Source organism: Apteryx rowi, unplaced genomic scaffold, assembly GCF_003343035.1.
Source record: "Apteryx rowi isolate R43461 unplaced genomic scaffold, aptRow1 scaffold_531, whole genome shotgun sequence".
In the NCBI taxonomy this organism is placed as follows: Eukaryota; Metazoa; Chordata; class Aves; order Apterygiformes; family Apterygidae; genus Apteryx; species Apteryx rowi.
In genome coordinates, this window is record NW_020450796.1 from 197,150 (window position 1) to 211,205 (window position 14,056).

At 50.7% G+C, this 14,056-nt stretch overlaps 1 protein-coding gene across 1 annotated transcript in view; it reads left to right on the plus strand.

Annotated features, from left to right (window-relative positions):
• The first annotated feature begins 9,308 nt into the window (after positions 1-9,308).
• The window catches only part of PLEKHG4 (pleckstrin homology and RhoGEF domain containing G4), a 96,892-nt gene continuing 92,144 nt past the window's right edge, over positions 9,309-14,056 (plus strand). Inside the window, exon 1 of the mRNA XM_026080992.1 lies at positions 9,309-9,325. Within this exon, the coding sequence (XP_025936777.1) occupies positions 9,323-9,325 (3 nt within the window). The 5' untranslated portion in view covers positions 9,309-9,322. The remainder of the gene's footprint in view (positions 9,326-14,056) is intronic.

A 14,056-nucleotide genomic window follows, 5' to 3' on the forward strand; every position in this document is an offset into this window, starting at 1 on the left:
TCAGGAGGTCACATGACTCCTCTCCCTTTGCCTGTCTCAAGGGGAAACTGCTTGTCTCCTTTAGGAGACAGATTGTTGTTGCTGCTTATGGGATTAAGTCCCACTAAACATTTTATGCTGGTTGTTTTAACTTAATTGTGCTCTCTGTAGCCCTGGTGCCAAGGAAAAGATGGGTCCACCCCCACTGGCACCACATTCATAGAGTGCCTGTCATGCATTCATTCCTGGTGCAGGGTCCTCTCCTTCAGACCTGCACTGGAAACAAAGGGCCCAGTGGCACAGGACCTATGATCAGCCTCACAGGACCTCCTCCAGGACCCCACCATGCCCTGGGTCCCATCTGCTCTGGATTCTTGCCTTATGTCCTGCCGTAGGTGTTCCCCACCACTACATACATAATTACCAGCTACGTATGTCCCCAGGCAGTCTGTTCCCAAGTGAACCTTATCCTTGTCAAACAGGCCCTTCCCTGCAGTGTCTAAGGAGTCTTCTGGCCACTGTCTGTGCCAGGATTCATGCTCTGGAACTGGAGTGAGCAGAGTTGGTCCCAGACTCCAACAGACTTCCCTGAGGACAAGACCCTCAACCCAAACTGCTGTTTCTCTGCTGCTGAGTGACTTAACCTCAGCCTGGAGCCTTGTAGAGCAGCTCAGTTCAGACTGAGATGGAGGAACTAGGCCCTTCCCCTTTGCTATCAGCTGGCAAGGCTAGAGGGGGACAAAGCTCATGCCTGCACTAGGGGACAGCTCTAAGCAGGTTTCCATTCCCCTGCTGGAAATACCAGCAGGATTAAAAGTGCTTTGGAAAGCACCTGGAGGAGCAGTAAGGGGATCACCTGAGTTCAGTGGGCAGCACTCAGCCCAGCTGCTGTAGGCAAAACAAGAGCTGGGCCCAGGGAACACCCATTCAGCTGTATAAAGTGCTGATTACATGCCCACAGCTGGAGCTGCACCCTGGGGCTATTGCTCTGTCCCAGTGAGTGCAGAGCTAACCCAACTGCTTCTCTGCCTGCCCAGTCTGGAAGAGCAAACTGCATGCAAGTGAGAGCTTTCTTTCTCTCCTGAGAGGCTCTGCAATGGGTGATTGGTTTACAGGATCTGCTGGGCTGCACTGCAAGTGCTGACTGTAAGTGTGGGGTTTGCAAGGTCCCAGGCTTAGGGGGGGTCTGGCTGGGGGCTCAACAGAGTATGCACCTAGCAGCAGTAGCAGTCCCTTGGGGTCAGTGCTCCTGGAGCAGGCAGAAGGAGGTGATGGGGTCACCATCTAACATCTGGTGCCACTGGAGTGCTGGGTGAGAACTGAGTGCCTGTCTTGGCTCCACTAAGTGCCCAAACTGCAGCATGGAGACTGCAGCCAGTGGCTGGATGTGGTACCCTTCTTTCCTCTAGAGCCTAGTGGTTAGAACAGAATTGGATTTGGGTTGCTTTGGGAAAGAGAAGGGATGGGTCTCCAGCCCAGAAAGGTGTCCCAGTTCTTGTCTAGTAACTGTTGTTTATTTGTGCTTACTTGGGGCCTTTGCTGAGTGCTCTGTGTCTCCTTCTCTTGGCACAGGCTAGGCAGGCATCTTGTGGGTGTTCATTGCTCAGCTGTGAGCTGGGCACAGAGCAGTGTCAAGAGCACTGCATGATCTCTGAGGGGCTTGTGGTGGTGCAGAGGCATGGTGGGGCCTGGGGTTCTGAGCTTGAAACCCTTCCTCTGTCAGGCAGAGCTGGAAATAGGGTCATGCCCTGGCAGCCTTGGTTGAGGAGGGCACTTGCAGAAGTTGTGAGATTCTGTGCTCCTTATCTCCCCGCATATGTGGGAGAGGGGTTGTGAGCAGGCTGGGGCAGGAAGGGCAGAGGTGCTGACTGACACGTCTAGCTTGGAGGTGAGCATGCTGTCTCAGAGAGTGCAGTAAATATGTGCTGCTGGGATTAAATAGCATGCAGCATCACTGCCAGCAGGGTTGGTTAACATGGGTAGGTAAACAGGTGATTGTTTTATGCCATTAAATACATGGGATCTGGAAAGATATGGGCCAGTTTTAGGCTGTTCTTCTAAGAAAGCCAATCTGTCCTTATCTAACCAGAGAGAGTGGTGAGTTTTGAAGCAGCAGCCTTGAAACCACAGCTGAATTTCTAGGACAAGAGGCTTTGACCTCAGGAAAGGGAGGCAGTGCCTGAACTCCAGGGAGACAAACAAGCAGCACCTGTTAAAGGACTTAAACTCTCCTGACTTCTTGAGTGGATCCACATCCTTGGAGGCATGCCTCCTGCCAAGCTCTGCATCCTACAAGTTTCTGTTCCAGGCTGTAAAGTGGTATGTTTGGGTCTTCTCTCCAGGGTGATTGCTTCCTGCCAACCAGTCTAACTGCATGTGTTCATGACTGTTTCATGTAAGGAGAAATCTCTGGATGATGCCCCATCCTTCCCAAATTCAGCAAGCTGTGAGGTCAGTGAGCTGCCCTGGCCTGTTGGATTTGTCATAGGTGCTACAGCAGGAGAGACTGAGATTGCTTTTGGGGTGCAGAGAATCAGATGCCAAGAGAAGAATACCACTAGGACAGGAAATACCTGATTGCAAATTTGCTGGGGCTCTGTGCACATAGCCATAGCTTTGTACTTGGGGCCCTTGTAGAAGTGTTAACCCAAGAGCAGGCTGTGTTCCTCCTGTCTGGCACACAGCATGACCACCCCGTGAGGTCTGGGGTACACCCATGTGCTGCCCTTCACATCCACCCATGAGAACAGCCCAAACCAGCCAGGTTTCCTGCTGGCAGAGCTGAGCCCAGCTCTCTTGGGCCCAGCTTGTATATGCTGTCTGCTGGCACCTTTAAAGGTGGCTGGAGATGAAATCATGCTCTTCACAAGATACAGTGGGGGCTCCTGCTGTCTCATGTATGCCTAGTTGAACACTGAAGGCTCTTGGGGGAAAGGGGGGCAGATATTCCTTTGGCAGAGCCTAGAGGGAGAGTAAAAGAAGCATAAAGCTACTCAGCCCGAGACGGACATCTTGGGCATATGCAGAAGCAGGGTATTGCCCTGTGGGCTCTGGCAGTGATTAATGCTAGCATTGGGCTGTGTCTGAGCTGAGATCCCAGGCATCTGTGGTCACCTGGGGCAGGTGTTAGACTAGTGAGTGCTCTGCATATACTGAGTTCAGCTGGCTTGTCTGGGGAAGATACAGTGTGTCATCAAGGTGTGCCTTAATATCTGTGCAGAGATGCTTTAATGCTAACGTTCCCCAACTTGGATTGCTTCCCTGTGAGACTGCACGCTGCAGTTGTGCATGTGGGTTTGCACATGTGCTGCAGCAAGGTAACAGCAGGCCTGACTTGTGGCACACATGGGTATTTGAGTCTTAACTGGGACCTTCCTGACTTCTGTACCTATAAAACATCTGCTCTAAGGATTTCCAAAGGTGTCTGATGGTACACCAGGTTTGCACATGATACTGAACAACATCTTGAAGAGTAGCTGGAAACCTAATAACTGAGTAGCTCCTGTTTCTTCAAATTGTGAGTGTGCCCAGCTGCTGTTAGGTGGTCCCTCATCCCGTCCTTCTGGGAAATCATGCCATGATTATATTTCTGGCTTATGAAAATTTTTCCCTCATCAGACTGGGCCTCACAAAGAGGTTCCCACTTAGTGGTAATTACTTTCTTTAAAAGCTGAGTGTCTCCTGAGGATTGCAAATAGAGGATTATCAAATTAATTAGTTAAACCAAGATGTGCCTTTGTGAAGCCAAGGCCTGCTTTACTTGTGATCTGAAATAAAGGCTTAAATGTTATTAAAGCGTGTATCCAACCACTTGTGTATCCCTGATGGAGCAAGAACTAGTTCTCTCCTGAAACATTGCTGTCAATACAAAGGGCTGCCTGCAGCATCAGTTGCTGCAGTACTTAGTGCTTTTTTTTGACTAAACTTGTTTCAAGCAAACAGCTTCACTGGTCTTATGGCACCTGTCTGTGATGGGTGGTGTCTAATGCTGCTTCCTGATGGCTTCCCAGGTTGCTACAAGCTGCTGAGTGCAAGGTGACTGCAGTCTATAGTGGGTAGCATGGCGGGATCATAATGTACCTTGCTTGAACCTGCACTTTCAGGGCATGACTTAATCCATGGGACAGCTGCATAACCATGTGAATGGACACAGAAACTGGCAAAGAGTCCCAGTTCACTGATAGGGAGATGCCTGGAAGTGGGTTCACAAGCATCCACTGATCAGTGGCTTAGCAGAGGCTAGAGTTCCTGGAGTACTACTCTACCACAGCCTGCTCCTGGACTCTCCTTTCCCTTGGGAGTCCACATGGACATAGGAAGTTCCCTATGCAGTTCCTAAGACTACACCAGTGGTTGTGCCGGGCTAATTTGGAGTGCGTGAGGTGTTTTCCTATGAGCTGTTGGCTGCTGTAGTGAAATTGTCTAGCTAGAATGTGTATTGCACAACTTCCCCTAGCTCAGAAGATGTCCTCGCCCGGCATGCAGAACATCTCATTTTCCTGTGTCTCTTCCAGCACAGCTGGGTCTTATTGGTAAAAGTATTGAGCTTTCCCTGGTTCACACAACCAAAAATAAGCAGAGCTCTACTAGCAGTGAGCCAAAGGCAGAGGTCCCTTGCCTGCATCCTACCTCTGCCTGTTCTCTCTCCCAGCTCTTACTGGAGTCTAGATTGCAATACTGCTTCAGCAGGCACTTAAGAAATACTGTAGCTCCAGAGACCAGATCCAGCAAAGAGGGAGAAAAGACTTAAGTCTGAAGTTGTGACCCCTGAAGCTTCAGAACATTTGGGGTATTGACCCCTCTTCTATTGCTTCTTCTTTCAAGTCACAGCGCTTCCTGCCTTTTGCCACATGATATACATACACCTCTGGGACAGATAGTGCTTAGCAGTACTTGGCCACCTCAACAACTGGTACAAAAGTGATTCAGGGTAAAATTGCCCATCAGTCCATGCAAAGGACCTGAGTCTGCTTGGCCAGGAAAGCCCTTAGTCTGGGCAGGCTGCCCATTGCCCTGGTGCCAAGGGCATTTGTTTTTTCCTAAAATACTGCTTTCATCTGGTCTGGGTGCTTCCTTGGAGGCTCCTGCATCTGGGTTGCCAAACAGCCTCAAATCTCTGCTGGTAGATCTGGATGAAAAAAAAAAAAAAAAGTAGCCTTTTGCACTGACATCAGCAATTAGACTAAACCCAAGGAAAGCACAGGCCTAGCACTAGAGCAAGGAGCTGCTTCTGTGAGGAGACAGTGTGAGACTGTGTCAGAGAACAAACACAGCGTTGTTGTCAGCATTTGGTCAAGAGAGGCTTTTTACACCCACTGAAGTGCTGGCTACAGCTGTCTCCTATGTGCTTGTGTGGAAAATGGATCTATAATGCAGGAGAAGAGGGAACAGCCACTTTCCAATTTGGGTGGTGTGGGGAAGCTATATTAGGATCCAGCCATGAGTAAAAAGCACCATGATGTTCTCTAGGCACAAACTTGCTCTTAGTGCAGAGAGCCACAGGCACAGGAAATCACATCATTGGTCTTGATTAGGATGGAGGGGTGAGGTGAACTCAGGTTCTTCAGTCTGGAAATCTTTGATGGGTAAAGATACTTTTTGGGCTTCAAGTGCAGTGCAGAAAAGGGAAATGGTGCAAGGCTGGGTTCTAGGCTGCTTTCATGTTAGACAACCCACTCCCATTCTACTTCCATAAATGAATGCCTACAGTGTAACAGCAGTCTACTTTCCTGCATCGTCCTTTGTGGTGTTGGCTTGGGAACTTGCAGAGAGCTTTCAGCTGTCATGTCTATGACTGAGCCCACTGCTGCACTTCAAAAAGCATGTGCTACCGGCTATACAGTATGGCTGGCACCTGCACAGCATGTGTTGGGTGTATGGTCTGGGTAGAACCTGACTCTGTCCCTAGTCACAGAGGTGACAAATGTGATAGAAACCAGATTTAGGTGGGTGGTGCTTATGTGGTGCCTTCCCCATCTGTGTTGATGGGGATGCTGCCAACTCCTATACCAGCCCTGAATGGTAGGTGCTGCTTTTCTTTCTGGCCCTTAAAGAGTTGGAATTAGGCAACTTGACAATGTCTTTTCCTGTCATAACTCGGAGCTAATGGAGAAGGTTACCTTGTGGTCCTAGGCCTGTGCAAACCATCTGAAGGGGTGTGAAAAGCTGAAAGTTGTCCTCATCCTGGAGCTACTGCTGGAAATCAGGGTGCAAGAGACCTGAACAGTTCAGCAATAGCATGGGAGAAGGTTCTCTGCTCTGTCTCTTCCTTCCTCACTAGGGCCTCAGGTTGCCCCAGTCACACCTGGATCTGCTGCCTGGGGAGCACATCTCCATTTCAAAAAGAGGGGTAGCTCCTGGTTTGTGTAATAGCCCTCTTGCAGGAGTCCATGGGGCCTCTTTCAAGTCAGCCCTGCAGCAGGCTTTCGAACAGGCTGTATACAGCTGTATTTTGACTGTGACTTTGGCGTGCTGGTGGAATATCACAGAATAGAAGGGACCTCTGGAGATCACCTGGTCCAACCCCCTTGCTCAAGTAGGGTCAGCTAGAGCAGGTTGCCCAGGACCATGTCCAGTCAGGTTTTGAATATCTCCAAGGATGGAGACTCCGCAACCTCTCTGGGCAACCTGTTCCAGTGCTCTGTTACCCTCATAATAAAGTTGTTTTTCCTTATGTAGCTCTGAACAGCCCAATGTCAGTTCTTAGGCTGCTGGGGATCAGACTGCCTGGAGGCCTCTGATCTCTATTCAGAGGCCGGTCCCTCTTCAAACCCTAGGATAATTGTAGAGACCTGTTTGCTGACTAAAAATAGACACATGAAGGGAGCTGGGGTTAGCCCTGCGTTGCCATGGCTTCCTGAGAGGAAACCTGCATGAAATGCTGCAGTTGAAGGCCAAAGCAAGGAAATTTCCATAAAACATCTGGCAACGAGAGGTGCGGTGGATCTACTCTGCCTCCTTTTACTCTGTGGCTGGGGCCATGACTCCAGCCAAAATAGCTCACTACCTCTGATCGTGCAAGCCAGCTGTGTGCTATGCGTAGCTTTGGAGGGACATTGCTCTGTGTGTTTCCTTTCTTCAAGGGGAAGGGTAGTCTGTGGAAAATCTCCCAGTATCCACAGGAGGATGTTGCAAAGGTGTAGCTGTGTTTGTGAGCTGTGAGATGTTTGGGAAATAAATGAAGGGCAAAGCTACTTTGTAAACGTAGCCTTGTGCAGAAGGTAAAAATCTATGCTTGGAGGCTCTGCTGGGGAAGCATGCCAGGCTCCTCATTCTCCTCCTATGAATATGACTGGAAAAGAAAGGCTCTCCTTTGCATACATGGATAAGGACCACAAATTCCTTCAGTAGCTACAGATGACAACAACTGGATAGTGTCTGTGCTGGGTGAGTTAACACCTTCTGCATCTGCAGAGATGCTCTCCTTCATCTGATGTGGTAGCATCAACTGATCTCGCCTGACATGGGCTGGAGATCCTTACTGTTAAGCTGCAGTGGGGAAAAAGCAATGCCCTGCTACTGTAGGGGAAGACACTTAGCTGACAAAAGCCATGGAGAAGCCTCTTCAGGGAAGGACTGTTTCCGAGTCAAGTGTCGAACAGGGGGACAGCTGTTCTGCTCTGATTCACTGGCAATGTCATATCCCTTTTTAGTAGAACATCCTGACCCTTTCTGGTCAAGGAAAACATTATTGTGTCCCTGCAGGACTTCCTTGCTGCTCATAGGAGGCACAGCAGCACATCAAATGGCTAGTACCATTGAAGTGTCAGCTTTGGCACTGTTTGAACCCTCATTTGGTGGATGAGGCCATTGTGTCTAATGTGTTTTGGAGCCACCTGCTCCTGCCTCTCCTTGAGGGAGAAGTATCTGAATGTGTTATTGAGACAGACTGGCCCTTGGACTCTGCTGCTGACCCTGTGGAGAAGGGCTCAGGAGGGTAGTGGGGGCCTGCCCGTTGTGCTAAGGCGTTTGATGGCAGTCACCTGCCGAAGCAACTGCTATGTGCTCCATCCCAGTCTGCTGAGTCCATTCCTATGGGTACCCTCCTCTGGGCAGACCTCAGAGAGCTTTCCCCTTTCTGCAGGTCCTTTTGTCCTGCCTGAGCTGCCCTTCCTCCCCTTCTTCTTGGGATGGGTTGGTTTGTGTGACCTTCACCAGAAGAGGGACAGCAGCCAGTTACCAGCACAGTGGCCTCTTCAACGGAGGGTCAGTCCCCACCGAGGCTGCAGAGACCACAGACAGCCTGGCTTAGGCTGGGGACTCCTTGCAACTTCTGCTGCCAGGCCCTGCACCTCATGTCAGGGGCTCAAGGCTTTTGCCTGTGTATCATTTCCCTCCCCCCGCTCCACCCCATTATACAAAGCCTTTGTGTGTCAACAGATCCTGGGATGCCCCGAGGCACCTGCCTCTCCACTCCCTCTATCCCTCTGTGACTCTGCCCTTTCCCGTTGTCATTTCTGTAGGCTGTTGCCTGCCTGTTTGGTGACCTTCCCCACTGCTCCAGCAGTATTTTGGCCCCTGGCCATCTTAAACAATTAATGAGGGGTGGAGAAACTTGCCATGTTAAATTACTTCCTCCTTTGGGAGGGGGTGAGGTCTCCACATCTAGCCTCTACCAATGCAGTTTGTTGCTGTTGCCTGAAGCGGTCACTGCCTCTCTGTTTTCTTTCCAGAAGTTAGGAAAACAGTATTTCTGAGTACTGTTTTCTTATTTCTCGGGGTTTTGCTTAACCTGCAGTGTTTCCTCAGGATCTCGCAGAGCGGGGGAAACTTCCCTGGACTTAGAAAAAAGCAAGAGGAGGGAGAATTTTGCTGAAAACCACTCGGGGAAGCTGGAGACCTTCTTGGGATGTCTGCCGTGTGCTTGCTCTCCTCTAGCAACTCTTCAGATCTTCCTGGGCGAAGGCAGCTCCTGGCCACAGAGCAGCTGTATTAAGCAGGTCTGTGAGGAGAGCCAGACGCACTCTGAGGTACACAGATAGCAGCGATGCAGTAATAAGCAGCCTGCAAGTGTTGCTGGCTCTGCCTGTGTCCTTGCGTCTGTAAGGTCCCTGTGGGGCTGGGGATCACAGCACCTCGCACTCACTGTGCCCCTTGCACTGTCTAGTGCTGGAGTTGGCTGTCAGAGAAACCTTTGAGGTCCCCTGCTCAGCCCCGGTAGTGTCATGAGTTAGATTAGTTGGAGCTGTGCTGGGGGCGGTGAGGGCTTGGATTACAGTCCAGAACTCAAAGTGCTTCGGTGGTTCACGTCGGAGGGGAGAGGAGACGCCCCATCGCACACATGGAGGAAAAAGAGAAAAAACGCTGCCTTTGGAAGTGAGAGGGAATAAAGGAGGCCAGGAACATGGTAAGGAAATCTTTGCAAAGGGCTCTCACCCTGGGCATGAACAGGGCTGTGCGGGACAGAGCTCCTATCAGGGCAGCCTGCCTGGAGCCAGTGCACAGCACTAAGGCGAGGCAGCCAATTGGGAACCCAGCTCTTCTTTGCACTTCCCGTTACTCAGATGGCAAACAATAGCCTTGGGTGCCAGCCCTGTCTCTCTGGGGTGCAGTGGTGGCTGCAGGGGTAGAGGGCTCTTGTTGGCATTGATCCCCCTTGGGGCTTCTGCCAGGGGCACAGCTGGGATGAAGCACACCAGCTGGGGCCCTGTCTCTTGAGCTGCCCGGATGCTGGGCTCTCCTCCTGCCCCTCACCAGACCCACACAGGGGCTGGCGAGCTGTGCTGTGTCATGGGCATTTCCCCCTTGCAGAGCCCAGGTTGAGGGGGGTGAGTCTCTGCTCCTTCTCTCCTGCTCATGGTTGGTATCCTGAGGTTAGAAGAAATGCCCAGAGCTAGGCAGGGGTCTTTTCCCTTCAGTGCCAGGCTCTGCATGTGGAGATGTAGCTCTGGGAGGGGGGAGTGCAGCTGGGTAGTAGAGCATCCCATGTTTCTGGGGTGGCTCTTGGCCAGTCCCTTTGCCCAGCCACATTAGCACTGCTATGTAAATGGAGGTGCCCAGCCCTGGGGTGGCAGAGGCTGGAGGGATCACGAGCCCTTTGGGGAGAGCCCACCAAGTACCAGCCTGAGTTCTGATAGTTTGTTCCTAGGCTCAGTAGGCTCCTGGTGCCTGAACAATCCACACTTTGGCAGCCCTAAATCTTCTCCTGAACACGTCCTGCTGTACCAGGAATGGTTGTTCCCAAGCCTTGCCTCCCCATGTGAGGTGCAGCAGGAGCTGTGTCCTGCCATATCTGTACAGTGTTTAGCTCGGGGCAGCAGTGTATGAGTTTGTCCTCCAGGGCTCCAACCTTCCTTGGGCTTCAGCAGGTCTATTCCCCAAGATTCCCTACTGTATCCCTTGAGCAGAAGGGTTCAGTGCAATGTTGGCCTGCTGCTATAACCAGAGATAAATTACAAGCTGCTTCTCTATGGTAGAGGGAACAAAGTCCATGAGGAGGACAAATGGCTTGCATTTCTGGTGTGTCTGGTAGTAATTTGCTCTTTCTTAAAAGTCCAGCTTCTGGGCTCAGGTGCTTGGAGAAGCTCAGATATTACTGAAAGACAAATTGTCCAACTCTTGGCTTCTGCAACCTGAATTAAACTCATGGATCCATGTCTCTTTCCTTTGCCACCCTCCAGCTCCTCTGCTGAGGACCCTGTGGCACTCTGTACCCTCTGTGCCTGTGTCTGAGCAGTGGTGTGCTGTGCCTCTCCTGTCCTGCTTGTGTCCATCCTAGTCAGGGGAGCTCCTTCCCTCACCCCATGCCTACTGTGTTCTCATAAATTTTTGGTCTATGCTGGATATTGTAAGAAGTTAAAATAAAGGGAAAGCACCAACAGGACTCTGCAGGGTGGATGCCATCCTTTGCAGACCAGTGGCCTGCATTTCACCATGGGGGCTGGAGCAGGGCTTGTAAAACTCTGCTCAGGTATGCCTAGTGCCTGCAGCAGAGACCAGCTGCTGTTACTCCACATTTCTGTGAGCTTGAAGTGACATTCTGATTCCCAAAATTCTTCATTCCCAGCCCAGGTCCTTCACCTTATTCTAATGTGTGATGCATAAGACCTCTGAAGGAGGGGCCTTTCTGCACAGCAGTGCTGTGGCAAGCCCAGGTGCCATGGTGGGTCACAGGTCTGCAAGGATCATGCAGGTATATTACTGCTGAGGGGGAACCACATGTGAGGGAAGGCACTGGAGGAAACCCTGCACCTCTTGGGTGCTCTGTTCAGGTTTTCCAGATGTCAAGGGTGGGAACCAGAGGCCAAGCTGGCCACAGGGAGAATGCAGACCATGCAATGGGTGCTGGTCACACTGCTGACACCAGCAGTCCATGACAGGCAGCTGTTCTCAAGCCCTAGGTAGGCATAGAAAGGCCTGCCAGAGGGGTAATCTTTGAGCAGCTGAGGTGTGATCGCAGCTCTGGACTGTTCTGTTTGAGCTGAGTTTTCCATGTCCCAGTGAATCAAACAAACTCCACTGGTAAAAGATTTGGATCTACGTGACTGTGGGTCAGTTTGTTGGCTTGCATGGGATTTCCCCATGGCCTTTCGAAGGCTTGGCTCCTGATGGAGATCTATCATAGTGCTTGGTTTTGGGTTCCAGCAGAGAGCAACTGACTGCTGTCCAGCTCCATATGAGGCAGGTGATTCCTCTTGGCAGTGTACAATCACTGTCTGTCATACTTCGGTGTCAGGAAGGCTCTAGTGCATGTATGGGTATGTAGAGTTGCTGCAGCTGGAGGATGCCTAAAGCACCAAATATGTAAAATATGTTTGTCTTGTGTTAATGTGTAATATGTTATGTGGTCAAAGTAGCCCACTTCCACTAGAATTGACTTGTGCAGCTGTGAAGCCTCATAGCATGAGCACGGCAGGAGCCTGGCTAGTGTCCTGTCTACGCTGCTGGTCACATAGTGGCTTTCATCGCAGGGATTTGCTCATGTTCCCCAGTAGGGATTTTCCCTCCATGGGAGAGGGAGTGGGCTTCCCCTCACCTGGTGCCTGCTGCTGGATGGGGCACAGGAGATGGTCAGGATGTATGGCCAGACCACAGTGCGTCCCAGCTTTGCTTCTGTTGAGGAACCATTTCCACTCAGGCAAGTGTGAAAGGCTGTGCTCCTGGATGGGTTGGTCAGAGGAGAAGCTAGCAATAGTCCTGCTCCTCCACTGCACTGTGATGGAGTCTGGTTCCCAGCCTCTGTCCCCAAATTGTGAGGGACAACCTCCTCTCTGGGGCATTCCTCAAACCACAGCAGCTGGTCAGAGAGCCTGGGCCTGCTTTTCCACCCTTGCTTGGGTGATTGCTGCTGCCCTTCAAAGGTAGCTGTGGCACTGTGGAGCCAGTGCATGAGTACAGCAAGGCTCCCACATCTGTGCATCTGGATCAGTGGCCAGTTCTCAGCTGCTCCTGGCAAAAGGCTGCAGTAGGGAAGGAAGCTTTCTCCTGCATTTCCAGCTAGATTGTGGATACATGAACTAAACCTTCTCCATCTAGCAGGTGGTGAGAGTAATTGCTGTGACTTAGATGGTATTTTGCTTGGGTTGAATTAGCAGAGTTGAGCTGAGACCCAGCATACTTATTTCTCTCCAGGCCCCCTTGGCCACAGGAGCCCTCTTCCGTGCAAAGGCAGGAGTACGAAGCTTCAATGGCGCAATAAATCCTAGGACCCAGAACGGTTGTGTAGTCTCTCTTGTCATCCCCTCTTCAGCCATGTGGCAGACCTACCTTCCGACTCATCTGCATGAAGGCACCTTTCCTCGTGGAAGTTCCAGTCCAGGCTTAGCTGCAGGAACAGGCATAGGCCCTGACATGCTGGGAATAACCAGTGAAGGCTGAAGGCCAAGCAGCGCTCCAGGGCTTGGACAGCAGTTCAGCTCCCACATGGACCTACATGATGGTGGACAAACCCCTTAATATCTCTGCACCACAGTTCCTTGCCTATAAAGCAGACTGAATGCTGAGGATGTGATATTTCCTTTGGGGGAGCTTGGAAAGTCTCTTACTGCTTTTGTTGGTGCAGCTGCACTTCGGAGCTATTTGCATGAGGTGGTTGAAGAGGTAGAGCAAATGCGAGATGCTGACATGGAGAACAGAGTTGATTGAAAGCGCAAGGACTTGCCTGGGCTGCTTCTCTCATACAGTGGCATGCTCCAAGTCTCTGAGCATCACACAGCACCAGAAAGTAGAGAGTGTATTGCAAGACCTGCAAATGCTGGTGTCTTCCTGCACACAAGTTCACATGGCACCTCCAGGCTGGCAGGAGAGAGGATGTGTTTCAACAGAAAAGATAATCTTTCTGTTGTCCTCCAGTTGCATCATCTTCTGGGGTGGGAAGGAAATAAGTCTGGGAATCACAAAAAGCTTTAAGCATCGTGGATCTTCTTTTATTTCTATGCCAAAGCAATGAGCAAGATGTTGGAACACATACAAAGGCCAGAAGTGGTTTGAAAGCATCTTCTCTGGGGTGAGAAGGGTGACAATTTGTGTGTTTAATGCCCAGCTTCTTGCTGAAAAAGCTGGGCAGGTGAATTTGCTACTCGTAACAATAAAAACAATGGGTAAATGCAGGTGACAGGCCAGATGTGTCTATGTATCTCTGCCCAGAAATCGCCTAGCATGTTCTAGTCACAGGTGGGAAAGCAGGACAGCAAGTGGCTTGTGGGTGAGACACAGCAGGTTTCTGAGGAGAAATGCACTGACCCTCAGTGCTTCTTTTCTGAAAAGCAACATCCCACAGCATAACTGTCTGGCCTAACGCTGGCTTTCAAATGCAGCACGGAGGCATGCATGTGGCTCAAGCTCTGCACATCAAGGTGGGGGAGCACTTCTGGTTACTGTCTAAGCTGTCCCATTGGGTCTGTAATATGCACTGTGGAGGCAGGACTGCTTTAGCAGTCATAGGCTCTATGTGCTAGAGATGCTGGCTTTCCAAATAAGCCCTCGGGAGATAAGTGCTCAGGAGGCATGTATGAGAGTGAATAGCATTGCCTTTGCTGCTGTATTGAACTGTAAATCTTTTCTGTGAGTATGTAAAGGATAGGCCATTGCTAAAAATGATCTCCTGGAGCTCTTCAAAAAGTCATCCTGCTTATCATCA